The sequence below is a fragment of the Lagopus muta genome, chromosome 1 (genome assembly GCF_023343835.1).
Source record: "Lagopus muta isolate bLagMut1 chromosome 1, bLagMut1 primary, whole genome shotgun sequence".
NCBI classification, from domain to species: Eukaryota; Metazoa; Chordata; class Aves; order Galliformes; family Phasianidae; genus Lagopus; species Lagopus muta.
In genome coordinates this window covers 183,932,867-183,948,531 of record NC_064433.1, presented here as the reverse complement: position 1 = coordinate 183,948,531, position 15,665 = coordinate 183,932,867, and the positions used below count along the sequence as shown (strand labels likewise).

The window sequence follows — 15,665 nt, the reverse complement described above, 5'->3', positions numbered from 1 at the left end:
GAGCAGAATGAAACCAAATCTGACCATTAAGCAGTAGTGTGACTGGTTCACCTCTGGGTCTTTGGAGAGGAAGATTTTATGCCAGATTTATTTCTTCATAACGGTGCTCTCTGTGTGGATACCAGCACCCTCTTAATGTGGCTACAATGCATGAGTGATGCTCCATCCACCCTATGCAGGTGGATAGGATACAGGACAGCATACAATCACCAGAATTAATTTCTGAATAAAGTAACACCAACCTCTCTTTGGAGACTCTAACAGAGCTTCCTGTGCGTTGCTGCAAAATCAAGAAGAAACAATTACAGGATTTGCTTTGAATTTCTAAGCAGTCACAGCTTTAGCTCCACTTGCTGATGTAATTGCTTTGTTGGTGCTTAATGAGAACTCAGAGTCTGCGGTTGCACCTCAGATGAATCTCACGATAGGGCAGGTAAGCTACAGACATTAGAGGAAGCCAATTAAAAGAAAAGATGAGCTCTGCATGTTTAGTCTGATCAAATCCAGATAATTCAAATAGCTTTATGTCAGTGTCTGTGTCAAACTTGTTCGGCGAGGAATGGCTCCATGTGTTCCTGTGGCACGGGGCTCTGGGAGATGTCCCTATGGTAGAAATCACCTATCTATAGGATGGTGCTTGAGCCTGTCTGCAGAAACCAGAGGCTATGTCTGACTCCCACCCAACAGTTGTATTCTGGAGGACATAACCTTCCCATAACGTTTGTTTTTCTCTACTTTCTCTCTACAGGATATATGAAGCCAGGAGCCCATGTTAAGCCAGGTGAAACCTTCACGTACAAATGGAGAGTGCCTGAAAATGGAGGTCCGAGTGAGAGTGACCCACCATGCCTCACCTACCTGTACTACTCAGCCACTGATGCTGTCAAGGACACCAACTCTGGCCTGGTGGGGCCTTTGCTGGTCTGTCGGAAGAACTCACTGAATGAGGATGGAATGCAGGTGCCCAAAGTGGAGAATGGCTTCTCCGAAACAGCAGGGTGGTGGGCTGTGGGGAGAATGGATTTGCACTGTTCCCAGCTCAAATTTAAGAGTTCGAAGAAATGTCGTTCCTCAGGGTAAAAGCTGACCTATGGGGTGGATAGGAAGGTGAAACTGGTATTCCCCAGCACTCAGACTTATCCCTTATCCCTTATTTCCATCTTTTCCATGCATTCATTAGCAATGACTGCATCTTTCCAACCCCACTGGATTTCTTTTTTCTTCTGGCTCATGGAAGAGTACAAATACAAATCCTCTAAAAGGACATAGTAAGAAAGCAGTTGCAGCTTTTTGTATATATATATATATATATACTTTTGTTATAAAAGAAAGATAATTTTTCACTAGGATAATTCTTTGCAGACTCATTTTAGTGTGTTGGCTTTCTCCTTGGCTACAGAAGGGAATAGACAGAGAATTCTACCTCCTCTTTTCAATCTTCGATGAAAATGACAGCTGGTATCTGAACAAGAATATTGAAGCTTTTACTGGAGACCCTTCAAAAGTAGATGAAAATGACGCAGATTTCAAGGAATCCAACAAAATGCATGGTATGAAATGTGTCTGTTAATGATATCTTTTCTTCAGTCATCAGCGGCAAAATTCGTCCTCATTCATAGCTGACTGCAGTGCCTTGGAGGGTGAGGTGGAAAGTTGTCAGTCAGTATATGGCTGGTTCCTGATGTCCTTTGGTTGTTGAATCCTTGACACATTAACAAGGACTGCAACCGCCTATCAACTACAGCTGGAGAAAGGGAATGGAGTGTAGCCTTGGGTGTGTAAGAAGGTATAATAGAGAGTCACATATCAGCTGCAGAAGAAGCTGATGTTTACTGGTGATTCCAGTGTAGCTACAGGGCTTGGCACTGACTCCAGCAATGAAGTCATCCTCTCTGCTCTGCCAGCTCCACTTGGGCAGCGACCACTCCAGCAAAGGAGGGGTGAAGACTAAGGAAATGTCCAGTCATGGGTTAAAACATCTCTTCTGTACGTAAATGTCTGACTTCAGCACAGATATCCTCAACATTATTCCTGACATGACAGACTTGAGCAACTCACATAACTTGTGATTTGGTTGTACTGAGAGAATCAAGAATATGTACTGATAGTGAACAGTGAACTACTGAGCGAAATGTGTGCAGGCACTGCAGGTACAATGTTTCCAACTATGAGATGAGGTGGCATCTGATGATGAAATTTAAAAGAGATATTTTGGGAGTAAAGGTGGAAATCAGAAGTCAGTATCACATAGGAAAGCTGCATCAGAACTGAAATCTTTTATGTCCCACTCCATGTCCTTGATTATCTGCTTATACTTTCTCCAGACTGAAAAGGAGGCACCTGATTTATATACTTAACCAGCAACTGTGAAGCACTCTGGAAAGTTTGGAGGAGAATCTCTAAATCCCTGCAAAGGATTATTACAAGATTTTATAGGCTAAGAGAAATGTAGGAGCTAAGAGCTTGTAAGAACAGCATTTAAACATCAATGTGGTGTCATCTGCTGCTACCTTTGCTTCACAGAATGCCCCTTTAATTAATGTTATGACTTGCTCAGTTGCAAACTTCTTGCCACAGAGGTGATGGGAAGCTCTGTGCTGAGCCACTAACCAGGCTTTTTTCTTCTCCTCTAGCTGTCAATGGTTACTTGTTTGGTAACCTGCCAGGCTTGGCCATGTGCAAGGATGACAAGGTCTCCTGGCACCTCATCGGACTGGGAAGTCACTATGACATGCACGGAGTTCAGTTTCAAGGAAACAACATCGACCTAAGAGGGACAACGAGGGATGGCCTGGCCTTGTTTCCTCATTTATCAGGGACAGCACTGATGCAGCCAGACCGTGTGGGTATGTCCCTGTGCTTATCTTGGTGTTCTGGCACTCACAGAAATCAGGCAGCCTAAAGAACAACCAGAGAGATGGGAAGTGTGAGGGAGAGAGAAGGAGTCGGGATAGGCAGTGAAGATGGGGCCAGGCTCTTGTCAGTGGTGCTCAGTGCCACGACAAGAGGCAATGGGCACAAACTGGATAACAGTTGGTTCTCTCTGAACACCAGAAAGTGATTCTGTGCTGCATGGATAATAGAGCAGCCAGCACAGGCTGCCCAGAAGCTGTGGTTTCCTCCTTGGAGACCTTCCAAAGCCACCTGGACACGGCCCTGGGCATCCTGCTCTGGGTGTCCCTGCTGAAGCAGGGGTTGGGGCAGATGACCAGAGGTCCCTTCCCACCTCAGTCATTCTGTGATTCTATCTGGACTTTGGGGACTTAGTGCAGCTGAGAATTCAGGCAGGACTGCTTTTTTGGCAAGGTGCTGAAAATGAAATATATATGTACACCGAAGAGTAGAGCTCTATAAGGCAGCAGGTTCCTTCCTTGTGTGTATTCTGTACATTCCACTGTCCATCAGAAAACTGCACTCTAGGAATTATGTTGAATAACAGAGTCTGGGAGCCCATTATTCTTTGACAACTAACCCTCTACTGGCCACAAGCAGACAGAAGTGAATGATCAGATCTTTACAGTCACCACCACCTGTGATTTTTCTTAACAGCATGTTACTTTACCTTTTCCCCCACTCCTACCCTAGAAGTAGAATGAGTGGACTGAGATCCAGACTAGACAGGATTATGCCTCTAATCTTGGTCCACTGAGCTGAGCATGCATAACTGAAACACACACTCTGCTCCTCCATACCATAACTGGGGTTGGTGAGGTACATGTAGGACTCCTGGGTGCCCACTCTGAGATATCTCATGGCCACAGTCTATATGATGACTAAAGGAGATGACTGATGCTTGCCCACATTACCAACTAGTTTCCCCTTCAGCCATCTTAGTTTTGCAAAAGTGATATAAACTACCCCTCACCTGGCTTTCTATACAGCATCCCAGATTAGGGGTTCACTTTTTTGGAGGACAGACCAGAGATGAACAAAGCAGGGGAGTCAATTTGCCAGGTTGCTTGCTTTCACAGTCACCTCCATCTCAAGAACTTTCCTTCCTAGGCACATTCAAAGTGGTTTGCAGGACTTTCGATCACTTTGTCGGGGGGATGAAACACCTCTACGAGGTCAGCAGCTGCCGCAATGCCAGCCGAGCCCAGCAGCAGCGCAGTGCCGTCAGGCTCTACTACATCGCTGCGGAGGAGGTGGAGTGGGACTATGCCTCAAATAAGAGCTCAGCACCAAAGATTTACAACATCAGCAGCAACGAGGAAAGGTACACAAAACAAGAAATTTGGTGGGTGTGGGGCGCAGCACTGCTAGCCAGCCGAGGCAAGGGACTGCCCATTCTGCTTCGTGCAGAAGGCTTCTAAGGCTTATACCTCACAATCTTATGAGTGATGAAGAGCATATTAAATCCACTACTGCCAAAAGGGTGCTGCACGCTGCTGGGCATTTTCAGCTCGTACTCGGTGCACTGGGAGCTCGGCGGCAGGGGGAGCTCGGGGAGGAGCAGCCATGACCAGGACAGCTCGCCAGTGCCCCCTGGCGGCCAGGCAGTGCTAGAACCCGCCTCAGCAACAGGTGCGGGAGGTTCAAAGAGCATCCTCCAACAGGTGCAGGAGGGGAAAGGAAATCTCTCCAGGGTAAAGCAACCTTCTCTTACCTGTGGTGATAGATTAGGCTGTAGTTATCTTCCTAGCATTCCCTGATCTCACCCATATCAAAAATAGTGAAAGCAGGCATTGTGATAACATGCCTTCCAGTATTTAAAGGGAGCTTCTAAACATGAGGGAAATCAACTTCTTCCTAGGTACATAGTGATAGGACAAGGGGGAACAGATTTAAACTAAAGGAGGGAAGAATTACGTGAGATGTCAGGGGGAAGTTTTTACTAAGAGTGGTGAAGTGCTGAACAGGTTGCCTAGTGGTGGATGCCCCATCCCTGGAGGTGTTCATGGCCAGGCTGGATGGGGCCCAGGGCAATCTGATCTAGTACTTGATCTAGCAGTTGGCAACCCTGCCTGTGGCAGGGAGCTGGAATTTGGTGATCCTTGGGGTCCCTTCCAACCCAAGCCGTGATTCAGGTGTGCAGGGAAAGACAGTGCCTTTTGTTGGGGTACAGATGCACTGGGGTGAGTGACCAAAGCCACTCATAGCTTGAAGCTGTTCTGTTGGCTGTGCTGAAGGATTTGTGTTCCCAGATGTTTGTGGTGAGCGCAGTATGTCCTTGGCTTTGAAGACAGTGTGCATTTAGGGAGAATTATCACTGTTATTACTTGCTGTTTAAAAGCTCCTGCAGCACACAGGGCTTTGCGTAAATCATCATGTTGGACCAAGCCATACGTTCCTGTCACATCTATTATGTATAACACTATAATGAGCACTATAATGAGCATTTGGACAGGTGAGCTTTGTGCTTTAAATTTTTCCCTTTTTATTTTGCAGCTACGGGCACATTTTTCTCAGCCAAGGGGAAGATCTAATTGGTACAAAATACAAGAAAGTGGTTTACAGGGAGTATACAAATGGCAACTTTACGCAGCGCAAAGAGAGGACAGAGGAAGAGGAACACTTGGAAATCCTGGGCAAGTAGCTCTCGTGGCTCATAGACTGACATGATGAGTGAGAGGGTAGCTTAAAAACAAAGTTTTTCCAGCTTTGTTAACATGGAAAAGAGATAGCACTGATTCCAAGATATTGATGATTTAAATCAAGCTTGCATAAGTGCTGAGTGTAAGAATGCTTTCTTACACTTAAAGTTGGATGATTTATTCTCAGATATGAAGTACAGAGTTTCTGAAAGAATCCTAACAGGGAAGATGCAAAAATGGACCTTACAGGATGCATCTTAACATCAGAGCATGTAATATGGGGAAAGCATTGTAGATAGATAACTCAACAAGGGGACAGATTTGTATCTGGAATTGGGCAAGATTTGTGTATGTCATAAAATAACCATCAGCTCATGTTTTCTATGAGATAAGAAGTGGGCAACAACCAATCATAAAATAGTCAACTCCATATAAATGCTACTTCTATATAGGAATATATTTGACATCTCCTTTTTATTTTTGAAGATCAAAACTGAAGAAATAGTTTGATATTAGATAAACACCTGTCAAAAGCTGCTGAAAACTATCCACTATATAAGTTTTCCTGAAAAACAAACTGCTCAGAGACCTGTTTCCAGAGTGAATTATCTCTCTTACTGTCTAAAAAGAAAAAAGAAATCATGTCTATATATGGAGTTTTTCAGTGGCAGAGATAGCAGACCAGTTTTGATGGCTTCACTGGAAGAATAGAAGAGCCTGAGGGCTCCAGGAAAGACCAAGACTCCTTTCCAAGGCTGAGCTATTGGAAGATGACTGCAATTCAGAAAAGAGACATTAATCACTGGCTTCTTCTGTTTCCATTTAGGGCCATTGCTTCATGCCGAGGTGGGTGACTCTGTGCTGATTGTGTTTAAGAACAAAGCCAGCAGGCCTTATTCAGTAAGTGCACATGGAGTAGAAGAAGTGGGTTGTGAGGAACAAACTGAGGCACCAATCACCCTCCCAGGTAAGGCTGTGCTCATTGTTTTTCTTCAGCTACAAAGCCATACATAAAAATTATGTTGACATATGAATGATATTCCCTTCTTCAAGCTTATTCACACTTATGTGTTCTTCCAGGCAAACTATGCTTAGTGTTTATTCAGATGCAGTTCTCTGTGCTGCTGTGTGTGTAGGTTCTTGATCAGGTGAGCACGTTCAGGCACAAAATGAGCCTTTGCTCCTATCAGGGTAGAAACAGGAACGTAGTTTCCCTGGGCAAGTTCCAAAATGCATTAGAAAGCCCATAGCCATGGTCAGGGAAGCCTAAAAGTGTTTAGCGCCAGGGCAATGCTCTAAAAATGTTCCAGAAATGGAGAAAGTCGGGGGTAGAGTTACAGTTGGCAGTATTTAGCTCTGCCTGTTTCTGCTCACAGGGTTTGTTGAGTGGAGGCGTTGTGCTGCGCGCATTGCTGTAATATCTCCCGTATCCACATGGGAGCAGGCTTGGGATGGCTTAGGGAAGGTGTCTGCAAAAGGAGTACTGTCAGCCAGACTGCAGCGCAGGCTTTTGCTCAAGCTTTTGCAAGCAGCAGTTAACAAGGAGAACAAATCTCTCAAAGCCCGAGTAATTCCTAGGTTGTTCAGCACCCCCACCTGCACCTACAGGTCCTGGCTGGCTGCTCACCCTGAGCTACCCAGAGCCCATCCAGTCCTATTTAAGCCAAGCAAGTCATCACTGGGACTAATAGAAGTGGTGTATGTCCCCATGGCAAGAATGGCTGAATGGCTCTGAGGCTGATGAGTTTGTTGTTAGTTTTCTGTTCTGTTAGCGTAGTGGTACACCTTGAAAGCCTTTTTGTTCTCTGCTATGTCAATAAGCCTGTGCTGTAATGCACAAAAGGTTCTTTTGCTGTAAGAATAAATGATATTGCTTAATTTACATTTGGAGACCCATCCTATATAGGCCTATCCTCTATATAGTGCTATTTGTGTCTTTAATTACTGTCATACAGTAGTGGCCACTATTGCATGAATCACAATCACAGAATCATAGAATTGCTCACTTTGGAAAAGACCCTAAAGATCATCAAGTCCAACTGCAACCAGTTGTACCACCCTGACAGCCCTCTGCTAAACCATGTCCCTGAACCACCCACCAAAACAGCGCAATGGCTCTGTGACACAAAGCTAGTTCAGTCAATTCATGACCATTTAAAGTTGAAAACTCTCTTTTGCTCCAGTGCCCACAGCCTTGGCAGCTGTTGGGCTGTGGCTGTACCAAGGCAATGGTCAACAGTTCCAGGATTTCTCTGTTTTACCCTGGCTTGTGGCATGTTGAAGGACGTGGTTTAGTGAGAACTACTGATGATAGGTGGATGGTTGGACTGGATGATCTTGGAGGTCTTTGCCAACACGGTGATTCTATGATTCTGTGTTACCAGTTTTTTCTCAGGTTTTGTCGCCCTGGAAACTTGTAGGAAATAAGTTGTTTGGCATTTGTCTGGCACTTAGAAGGACAAGGTGTTGCCCACTTCTTGTCCTCCTGACCTTTATTTGCTGGAGCACCAGAAAAAAAATAAATTCCCAGCAAATGGGAGCACATAGCATAGTCAGTTCATCTGAATACAGACATGTTTGTGTTCAATGCAGAGAACTGAGCCTCATCCAAACAAGTCATTTCCTCATCAGATTGTTTTTAAGAATCAGAGATCAGTGAATCCCTGCTCACCCTCAGGAAGGACGTGAGAGAGGTGATGGGTCTGGGGAAGGAAGGGGGGCTCTTCAGCAACTGCGGAGGAACAGTGGCTTAGTGGGAAGAGGGAAGGGCCCTTCCTGGCATTCCCAGTCAGCAGCAGTTCTGATATTTAATCAGCTCTCCTCTCCCAGACAAGAGCCAATATAGTGCTGCACCTTCTCCAAAGACCTGATGGCAGTGGCTGTGTTGTGGTGCCCCTTTCAACTGAGAAAGTCCAGGAAATATTTTCTGGAGCCTGGCTCCCTGCAATTTCAACAGACCTAAAGCACTGACCTGCAGTACCATTTATCTACCAATTTGCCCAGGGTGAAGGCTGAGAAGCTGAATCTCTGAACAGATTCCCTCTATGAGGTGTTACTGCTCCCAGCACCATCTGCAGATCTCCTTTTGGAGGTGATACTGCCTTTTTTTACACCACTGGAACCAACCTTGTGGAATGCAGAAACATGAGCACATGCCATTCCTGCATGCTTTCACGGGAAGCTTTGATGCAGATCATTTTTTGATGGGGGGGCAACAGCTATCAGTTACACGCTACTCAAAGCTTCTGACATGCAGCTGTTCTTGCTAAAATTTTTCTTTGTTTCAGGGGAAATAAACACCTACAGATGGAATGTCCCAGAGCGATCTGGCCCTGGGAAAACAGATCCCAACTGTATCACTTGGGTTTACTATTCAACAGCAAATTTTGTAAAGGTAACCAAGAAGGTTGTTATTATTATTACGGTTGGTTGTTTTAGATAGAGTATCCCATCTTACAAGATGTTTCCACAAGGAGCACAAGTTGGAGAAGAGGTTTACTGAGCTGGATGCTTTGTCATCTTTGCTAACAGTTGCTTGTGTCTTGGTTATTTTAATCTACTGAAATCCTCAGGGATACACTATGGTAATGTGATTCCCTCCTTAAAGAATAGTTGAAGGCATTTGGGGTGAAGGCACTTCAAAACTTGGGACTCAAATGTAACAAGAAAGACATGCTTAAGCAGATGAAGTCATGATTTTTTTCTCACTTTTTTCCTCAGATATTCTATCTTTATTTAATGTGTTGCCTATTTGTGTTTATTTCATTACTGAATAAACTAGAAAATCTGTAACACATTTTTATGTCATTTCAGGACACATACAGTGGTCTGATTGGCCCTCTTGTAGTTTGCAGAAAAGGAATTCTAGATGAAAATGGCCTGAGAAAAGACATTGATCGTGAATTTACTCTTCTGTTTATGGTGTTCGACGAAAACAAATCCTGGTATTTAAAAGAGAATATTGAAACATACCTTCACAAGAGTCCTGATGATTTTAATTCCACTAAGAACTTTGTGGAAGGCAACAACAAGCATGGTATGTAGGACTCGGTGGCAGCAGCCAAGATGATAGAGGTTTACTTTTAGGAAGATGTTGGCTTAGTTTGCAACTATCCAACCATGTGACACCTTCATAAATTGCAGCGCTGGAAACAAAAAGATTTCATGAGGCCCAGCCAAGGCAAGCTAGTTCAGTCTTATCCTTGTGGGGAGAGGCTGCCCTGCCAAAATTCCCTTGTCATTTGGGAGCTGCCTTCCTTGTTGACTTGTAGGAATGCAAGGATGACGTTTTAAATTTGTGTCTGTAGAAGCAATGAGCCCAGGAGCCAGACAGAACAGAACACATGGGGGCAGGAACAGCCCTGGCAAAGCAAACTTCTGCTTCTACAGATTCTACCCATTTTAGGCGATTACTGTTCCCTCTTCTTCCATGAGGCTTATCAGCAAAACCCCAGTTTGTTCAGGAGATCGATCTCAGCAGGTGAAAACACTACCTGGTGCTTCTCGAGACAGCTAAATGGTTGCTGCTATGCCCTTAGGTGAAACAAAAACATGACGGTCTCCCTGCAGTCACTACAGAGAGCCCTTGACCTGGCACATGTGCTGGGCGCCCATTCTCCTTGGAGAGAAAGTACAGATGGTGCCTGATGGTTATCATCACCCATTTCATAGCCAGTTATTAATCACTCTTATTTTATCATTCTTCCAGCAATCAATGGGAAGATTTATAACAGTCTCCTGGGTCTAACCATGAATGAAGGTGATACGACAAACTGGTATTTGATAGGAATGGGTAATGAAGTAGATGTACATACAGTCCATTTCCATGCACAGACCTTCATCTTCAAGGTTGGTAAAATAAATCACATTTAACAGTGTAATGGGAAATTCCTGAAAAATAAAGTCCAAGTTGTGGGCTATTTTTGCAACGTGAGCACATAGTCCTGCTGATACTGAGAGCAGTGGGAGATATGCCTGTAAAGGAGACACAAAATCAAAGGGTTCCTTGCAATGCTTCTACATGTCTGAACCTATTAGATGTCACTATTAGAGGAAATGGTCACGTGGGTTGAGATGCATGCTTACCCACAGCTGTAAGGGAAGACAGAGGGAGGAGAGCAGTTCGCAGAACAGTTTGATGTTGTGACAGCTTGGCACTGGGAGGACTATCAGAAAAATATGTTTTTCAGAGGGCAGTACCTGAGCTCAATCACTACCTGAAGTCTCTAGGAGGACACCCCTTTTGCTAATTAATTAATTGATACAATGTAGGTATTTTCCTGGGAGCTTCAGCTCCCAGCTATAAGGCTGACAAGAAGCCTTTTATCTGCCTCAAAGAGTGAAAAGTCCAATTGGAATATTTCAGTGCCTGGGGGGTATTTGGATGCAGTAAGGCAGGACACTTACAATGCTGCTTTTGCCTTGCCACAGACAGACAAAAGCCACAGAGGAGATGTGTATGACCTTTTTCCTGGGACTTTCCAAACCGTTGAACTTGTAGCAGAAAACCCTGGAACGTGGCTTCTGCACTGCCACGTAGCTGACCACATACACGCTGGCATGGAAACGACCTACACCATCAATAAATCAGGTGCAGTGGCAGAAATACGTCCTAGGGCTCTGAAGTGTTATCACAGTGATGTGGGTGAAAGGCAGGGAAGTAAGGCGACACAGTTGTCAGCACTGCACACATTCCAGGGAAGCACCTGGAAATCACAGCATGCTGCCCTGGGCAACTGCCCATCGTATGAGCATCATATGGGGGTGCCTGAATGATGTGGCAAAGAACAGATAGCTATGCTGCATTCTGCAACGTGAAAGCAGTTGGTGCTTCAACAGAGCCTCCCTGGAGGCACTGACAGCCTGCAGACCATGAATCATCCACAGGTGGTGCAGAAGGCAACTGCAAAGCTGTCTTTTAGTCCTGCTGTAAGACAGGCACGGGGCTGGTTCCTTCCTGCAGTCAACTTTGGCTCACAGGAATGCTCTCATTCCTTCTTGCACAGGCAGAGATCAGCTGGGCTATAAGATGCTCCATTTTCTTGGTTGTTCATGCAGCCCAAGAAAGAGGTGTTCCTTTGATTAAGTTGGCAAACTTTCTAAGAGCCGCTGATCCCTTCCACCACTTGTAAGTGAAGTCAAAAGCGCTTTGTGAGCACCTCCATGTCACAGAATTTCACAAAACACCCAGGTCCAGCATCTCCTGCCTCAGGCAGCACAGTCGATGTTTCCCACATCCCTGTGCAGGGACTGCACAGCGTCAGCAGGCACACCTTGTACCTGTAACTCTGGCAGGGCAGAATGAGAAATGTAATGCCATATGTAGCCCCAGTCCTCCTTCCTTGGACAAGGTGAATTTATTTTATGCATTTTATCCCTTCTGGCTTTGAAATTTCAAATGAATAAGCAAATGCAGAAGTGAAGCAACAGATCCTTGTAGACAAAGTGGACTTAGTCCACAGAGCTGCCTGGAGCAATGTATTTATCATTGTGCTGATGCAATCAGGATTTCTGTTCGATTACGAAGGTAGAAGGAACCTGGGAAAACCAGTGCTACTTTTCCACTGTTTTTCAAGGTTTTCAACTCCACTGCATTTTTTCTCTCTCTGCACAGAGCTGGAAGCCCCTTCAGAAGAAGGACTGACGACCGCAGCTTATGGTACAACTACTGCACAAAATAGGACCACCACAAAGGGTATGGATTTTTTACAACATCATTTCAAACTTTCCATGTTCATGTGGATTCCTCACAAAGCACTTCTCTTTGCACAGATCCTGACAGCCAAGGGGACAACATGTTTGGCAAAACTCTGACTCCTGGGGAAGCCAGCCTGATGCTGGCAGCCTTTGTTTCCGTCGGACTCATTCTGCTGTTGACCACATTGGCCTTCCTCTCCCTCATCACCCACCAAGGAAGCAGGATCCAATATCAGGCTCTGAATGACAAAAGTGCACTTCTAGCAGATTCCCTGTAAATCCCCACTTTCAGCACCATCCACAGAGCCGTGCCGGGTTTCACCAAATGCTGCTGCTACAACTAGAACAAGACACACTCTGGAAGTCCCATCCCATTGCCAGCCCTCCTGAGAACTGCAGGAAAGGGCCACGTATCACCCATTGCCATCCCCACCCCCACCGCCACCCAGCTGTGCCCAAGGCACCACACCTCTTGGCCAGCGTTCCCATGGGAGGATGGAGCAGGCAGCATTGCACCCATGTGCTCTGTGCAGAACCATGGGGCACACACTGCTTTAGCATCCAGCTCCTGAAGACACAGGTGTAAGTTTGCAAGTCCCTGAGGTTTCCCAAAGGGAAGCCAGTCTTACACCAGAGTCTGCATCAATGAATTCATCAGCATTTAACTGATTTTCCCTTTTTTTTTGTTCCCTTTGTCCTGTTAAATGAGGAAGCTGTGCACTGGGACAGATTTTTAAAGGCATTTAAGTACCTACCAATATACTTTAGCACCTCATGAAGCTCAGCATCTGCAACAGATTTGTTAATCCCTTTAAAAATCTAGCCCTGAGCAGCCCCAATGAAGTTATACTTTGTGATTGCTGCTCATTGTGGTCCTGATTCTGTAACTCTTCTCTGCATCCAGCAGTGCTTCATTCCCAAACTTTAATTGGGATGCTGATATCTGTGCTTTGCAGAAAAGACAGGCAGAATCAGGCCGTGTTTAATACTACTTGAATGTTTATAGCTCATGTCTAATTACATAGCACTCACTCTTGCCAGCCAGCTGCTCACGTCAGCTACAGCTCTTGCAGAGGAACTTCAGAACAAACACATCTGTGAAACTGTTGATCCAAAGCTGATTTTGAATGTAAATCCACTTTGCTGTTCTTTTCTATTTTTTTTCCCCCATTCTGTATTTTGAAGTTCATTCAAATGCAGGGAATTTTGCTGCCCATCCCTCCTACTGCAGCCTAATGATGTTCTGGGTCGATGCCCAGGTATTTGAGATGAAGAAGTTTTTCCTGGGTGCTTATCAGTTGATTCTTGATTCCTTGTTTTCTCCAGTTATTTAAGAGCATGCACGTGAGGTAGAACTGCTCCTGTGAGCCCACACAGGAGCTATGCTATAGCAATAAACACTTCCACACTCATTTTCTAAATCCCTTGAGCTGATAAAAATAGATACCCATACCCTGTTATCTTTCTATTTTGTAAACATTGATTGAGATGTTTCTGTCCAAAAGCACTGCACAGAACATTTGCTCTCTATCTACATACAAAAATTAAAGCCTTCCACTTAAACATTCACAGTTAATAAAGGAAATTATTTGATACTTTTCCTTTCAGAGTAGCTAACGGGTCTGACATTTTAGAAAAAGAATCATAAATATATTTTTTTCCATAGTAGCCAGCCAAAATGATGACAAGGCTAATAAAGATCTGGTTATTTGTACAAACCTTCTGGCACAGCTTGTTTCACTTGGCACACTTCTCAGTGAATGGTGGCTGGGAATCAAGAATGAAGCCTCCAGAGGCCCTCGAGGCCTTCGGACATCATCACAGTTTGCCCGGGTGACAGAGGCTGTCACAGAGACCAGAAGGCATCACAGAGAGCATAAAGCACAGCGTTTAGCCTTACCTGCCTGCCTCATGCAGGAAGAGGCATACCCTGCATTGAGGAGTTGTGGAAAGTATCTTCAATGAAGGGGAGCATCTGTGATGGGCTTAAGCACCAGCAGGAATGCAGAGCAAATCAAGCAAATGCGGTGCAGTCAACGTGCCCAATGGACAGGATGCCATCCAGAGAGACCTAGACAGGCTCGAACAGTGGCCGCATTGAACCTTATGAGGTTCGACAGAGCCAAGTGCACGATCTGCAAGTGGGTCACAACAACCTCAGCAATGTGCCTTCGCAGCCCAGAGAGCCAACCGTATCCTGGGCTGCAGCCAGCGCAGCACAGCCAGCAGGGCGAGGGAGGTGATCCTGCCCCTCTGCTCTGTGCTGTGAGGCCTCACCTGGAGCACTGAGTCCAGATGTGGAGTCCTCAATATAGCAGAGACGTGGAGCTGTTGGAGCGCATCCAGAGGAGGATCCAAGGGATGGAACATCTTTCCTATGAAGACAGGCTGAGAGAGCTGTGGCTGTTCAGCTTTGAGAAGAGAAGGCTGCGGGGAAACCTGAGAGTGGCCTGTCAGTATCTAAAGGGGCTGTAAGAAAGAAGGGCACAGGCTCTTCAGCAGGTCTGTTGTGACAGGACAAGGGGAAACGTTTTCCAACTGAAAGAGGGGAGATTCAGACTGGTTGTAAGGAAAGCATTTTTTACATTAAGTGATGTGTAGCACTGGCACAAGTTGCAGAGGTGGTAGAAGCCCCAACCCTGCATACATTCAAGGTCAGTGTGGACCAGGCTTTGTGAGCAGCCCTGAGACCCACACTGAAGCTGGCAGTTACTATTCCAAAACCATGGAAAAAGTGATCAAAAGAGCCAAACAGATGATGGCAGAATAAACCTTCATTTTCTTTTTTTTTCCCTCGAAGGAAATTGTGCCTTACTGATGGTTTTGAACAATAGCCTGCTTACATCTCCATAAAACATCTGGGAAGTCAAAGTTAACTAAAGTTTCTCAAAGAAACAAAGTCACTGTAGGGTGAGAGGGAAGGCCCTTGACGGCTAACTGGTTAAAAGACAGGGATAAGTGGACAGACAGCAAGGTGGAAATCACCCATGGGATACAAGGACCTCTGCGCTTCACTGCTTTCTGCAAGTGATGTGAAAAAAATCATAGAATCACGGAATGCTTTGGGTTGAAAAAGACCTTAAAGCCAGTTCCAACCCTTGCCATGGGCTGGTTGCCTCCATCAGCTCAAGCTGCCCAGAACACATCCAACCTGGCCTTGAGCACCTCCAGGGATGGGGCACCACAGCTCTCTGGGCAAAGAAAAAGGGTGCCTGAGTTAAGTGACAGATACAGGTGCATGCAGCAAGAAAAATGATGCTGAGTGTAAAAACCTGCAAAAGTACATAGTGGTTCTGGGTGATAAAAACCTTCTCATAAGCTAATGGTAGCTGAAAAAAAGCAGTCCCAGCTCTATAAGCACCACACTGTCTATGCATCTCAAAAATGGAACCTTAGCTATGATAGTTCAAAGACAAAGTTAGTTGGGCAGAAAGG

At 45.3% G+C, this 15,665-nt stretch overlaps 1 protein-coding gene across 1 annotated transcript in view; it reads left to right on the top strand.

Moving 5' to 3' along the window:
* The window catches only part of HEPHL1 (hephaestin like 1), a 30,631-nt gene extending 16,724 nt beyond the window's left edge, over window positions 1-13,907 (top strand). Inside the window, exons 9-20 of the mRNA XM_048951138.1 lie at window positions 749-960; window positions 1,400-1,550; window positions 2,634-2,846; window positions 4,003-4,216; window positions 5,389-5,528; window positions 6,361-6,501; window positions 8,822-8,928; window positions 9,348-9,570; window positions 10,243-10,386; window positions 10,969-11,124; window positions 12,148-12,228; window positions 12,306-13,907. Of these exons, the coding sequence (XP_048807095.1) occupies window positions 749-960; window positions 1,400-1,550; window positions 2,634-2,846; window positions 4,003-4,216; window positions 5,389-5,528; window positions 6,361-6,501; window positions 8,822-8,928; window positions 9,348-9,570; window positions 10,243-10,386; window positions 10,969-11,124; window positions 12,148-12,228; window positions 12,306-12,508 (1,985 nt within the window). The 3' untranslated portion in view covers window positions 12,509-13,907. The remainder of the gene's footprint in view (window positions 1-748; window positions 961-1,399; window positions 1,551-2,633; window positions 2,847-4,002; window positions 4,217-5,388; window positions 5,529-6,360; window positions 6,502-8,821; window positions 8,929-9,347; window positions 9,571-10,242; window positions 10,387-10,968; window positions 11,125-12,147; window positions 12,229-12,305) is intronic.
* Window positions 13,908-15,665: the final 1,758 nt, after the last annotated feature.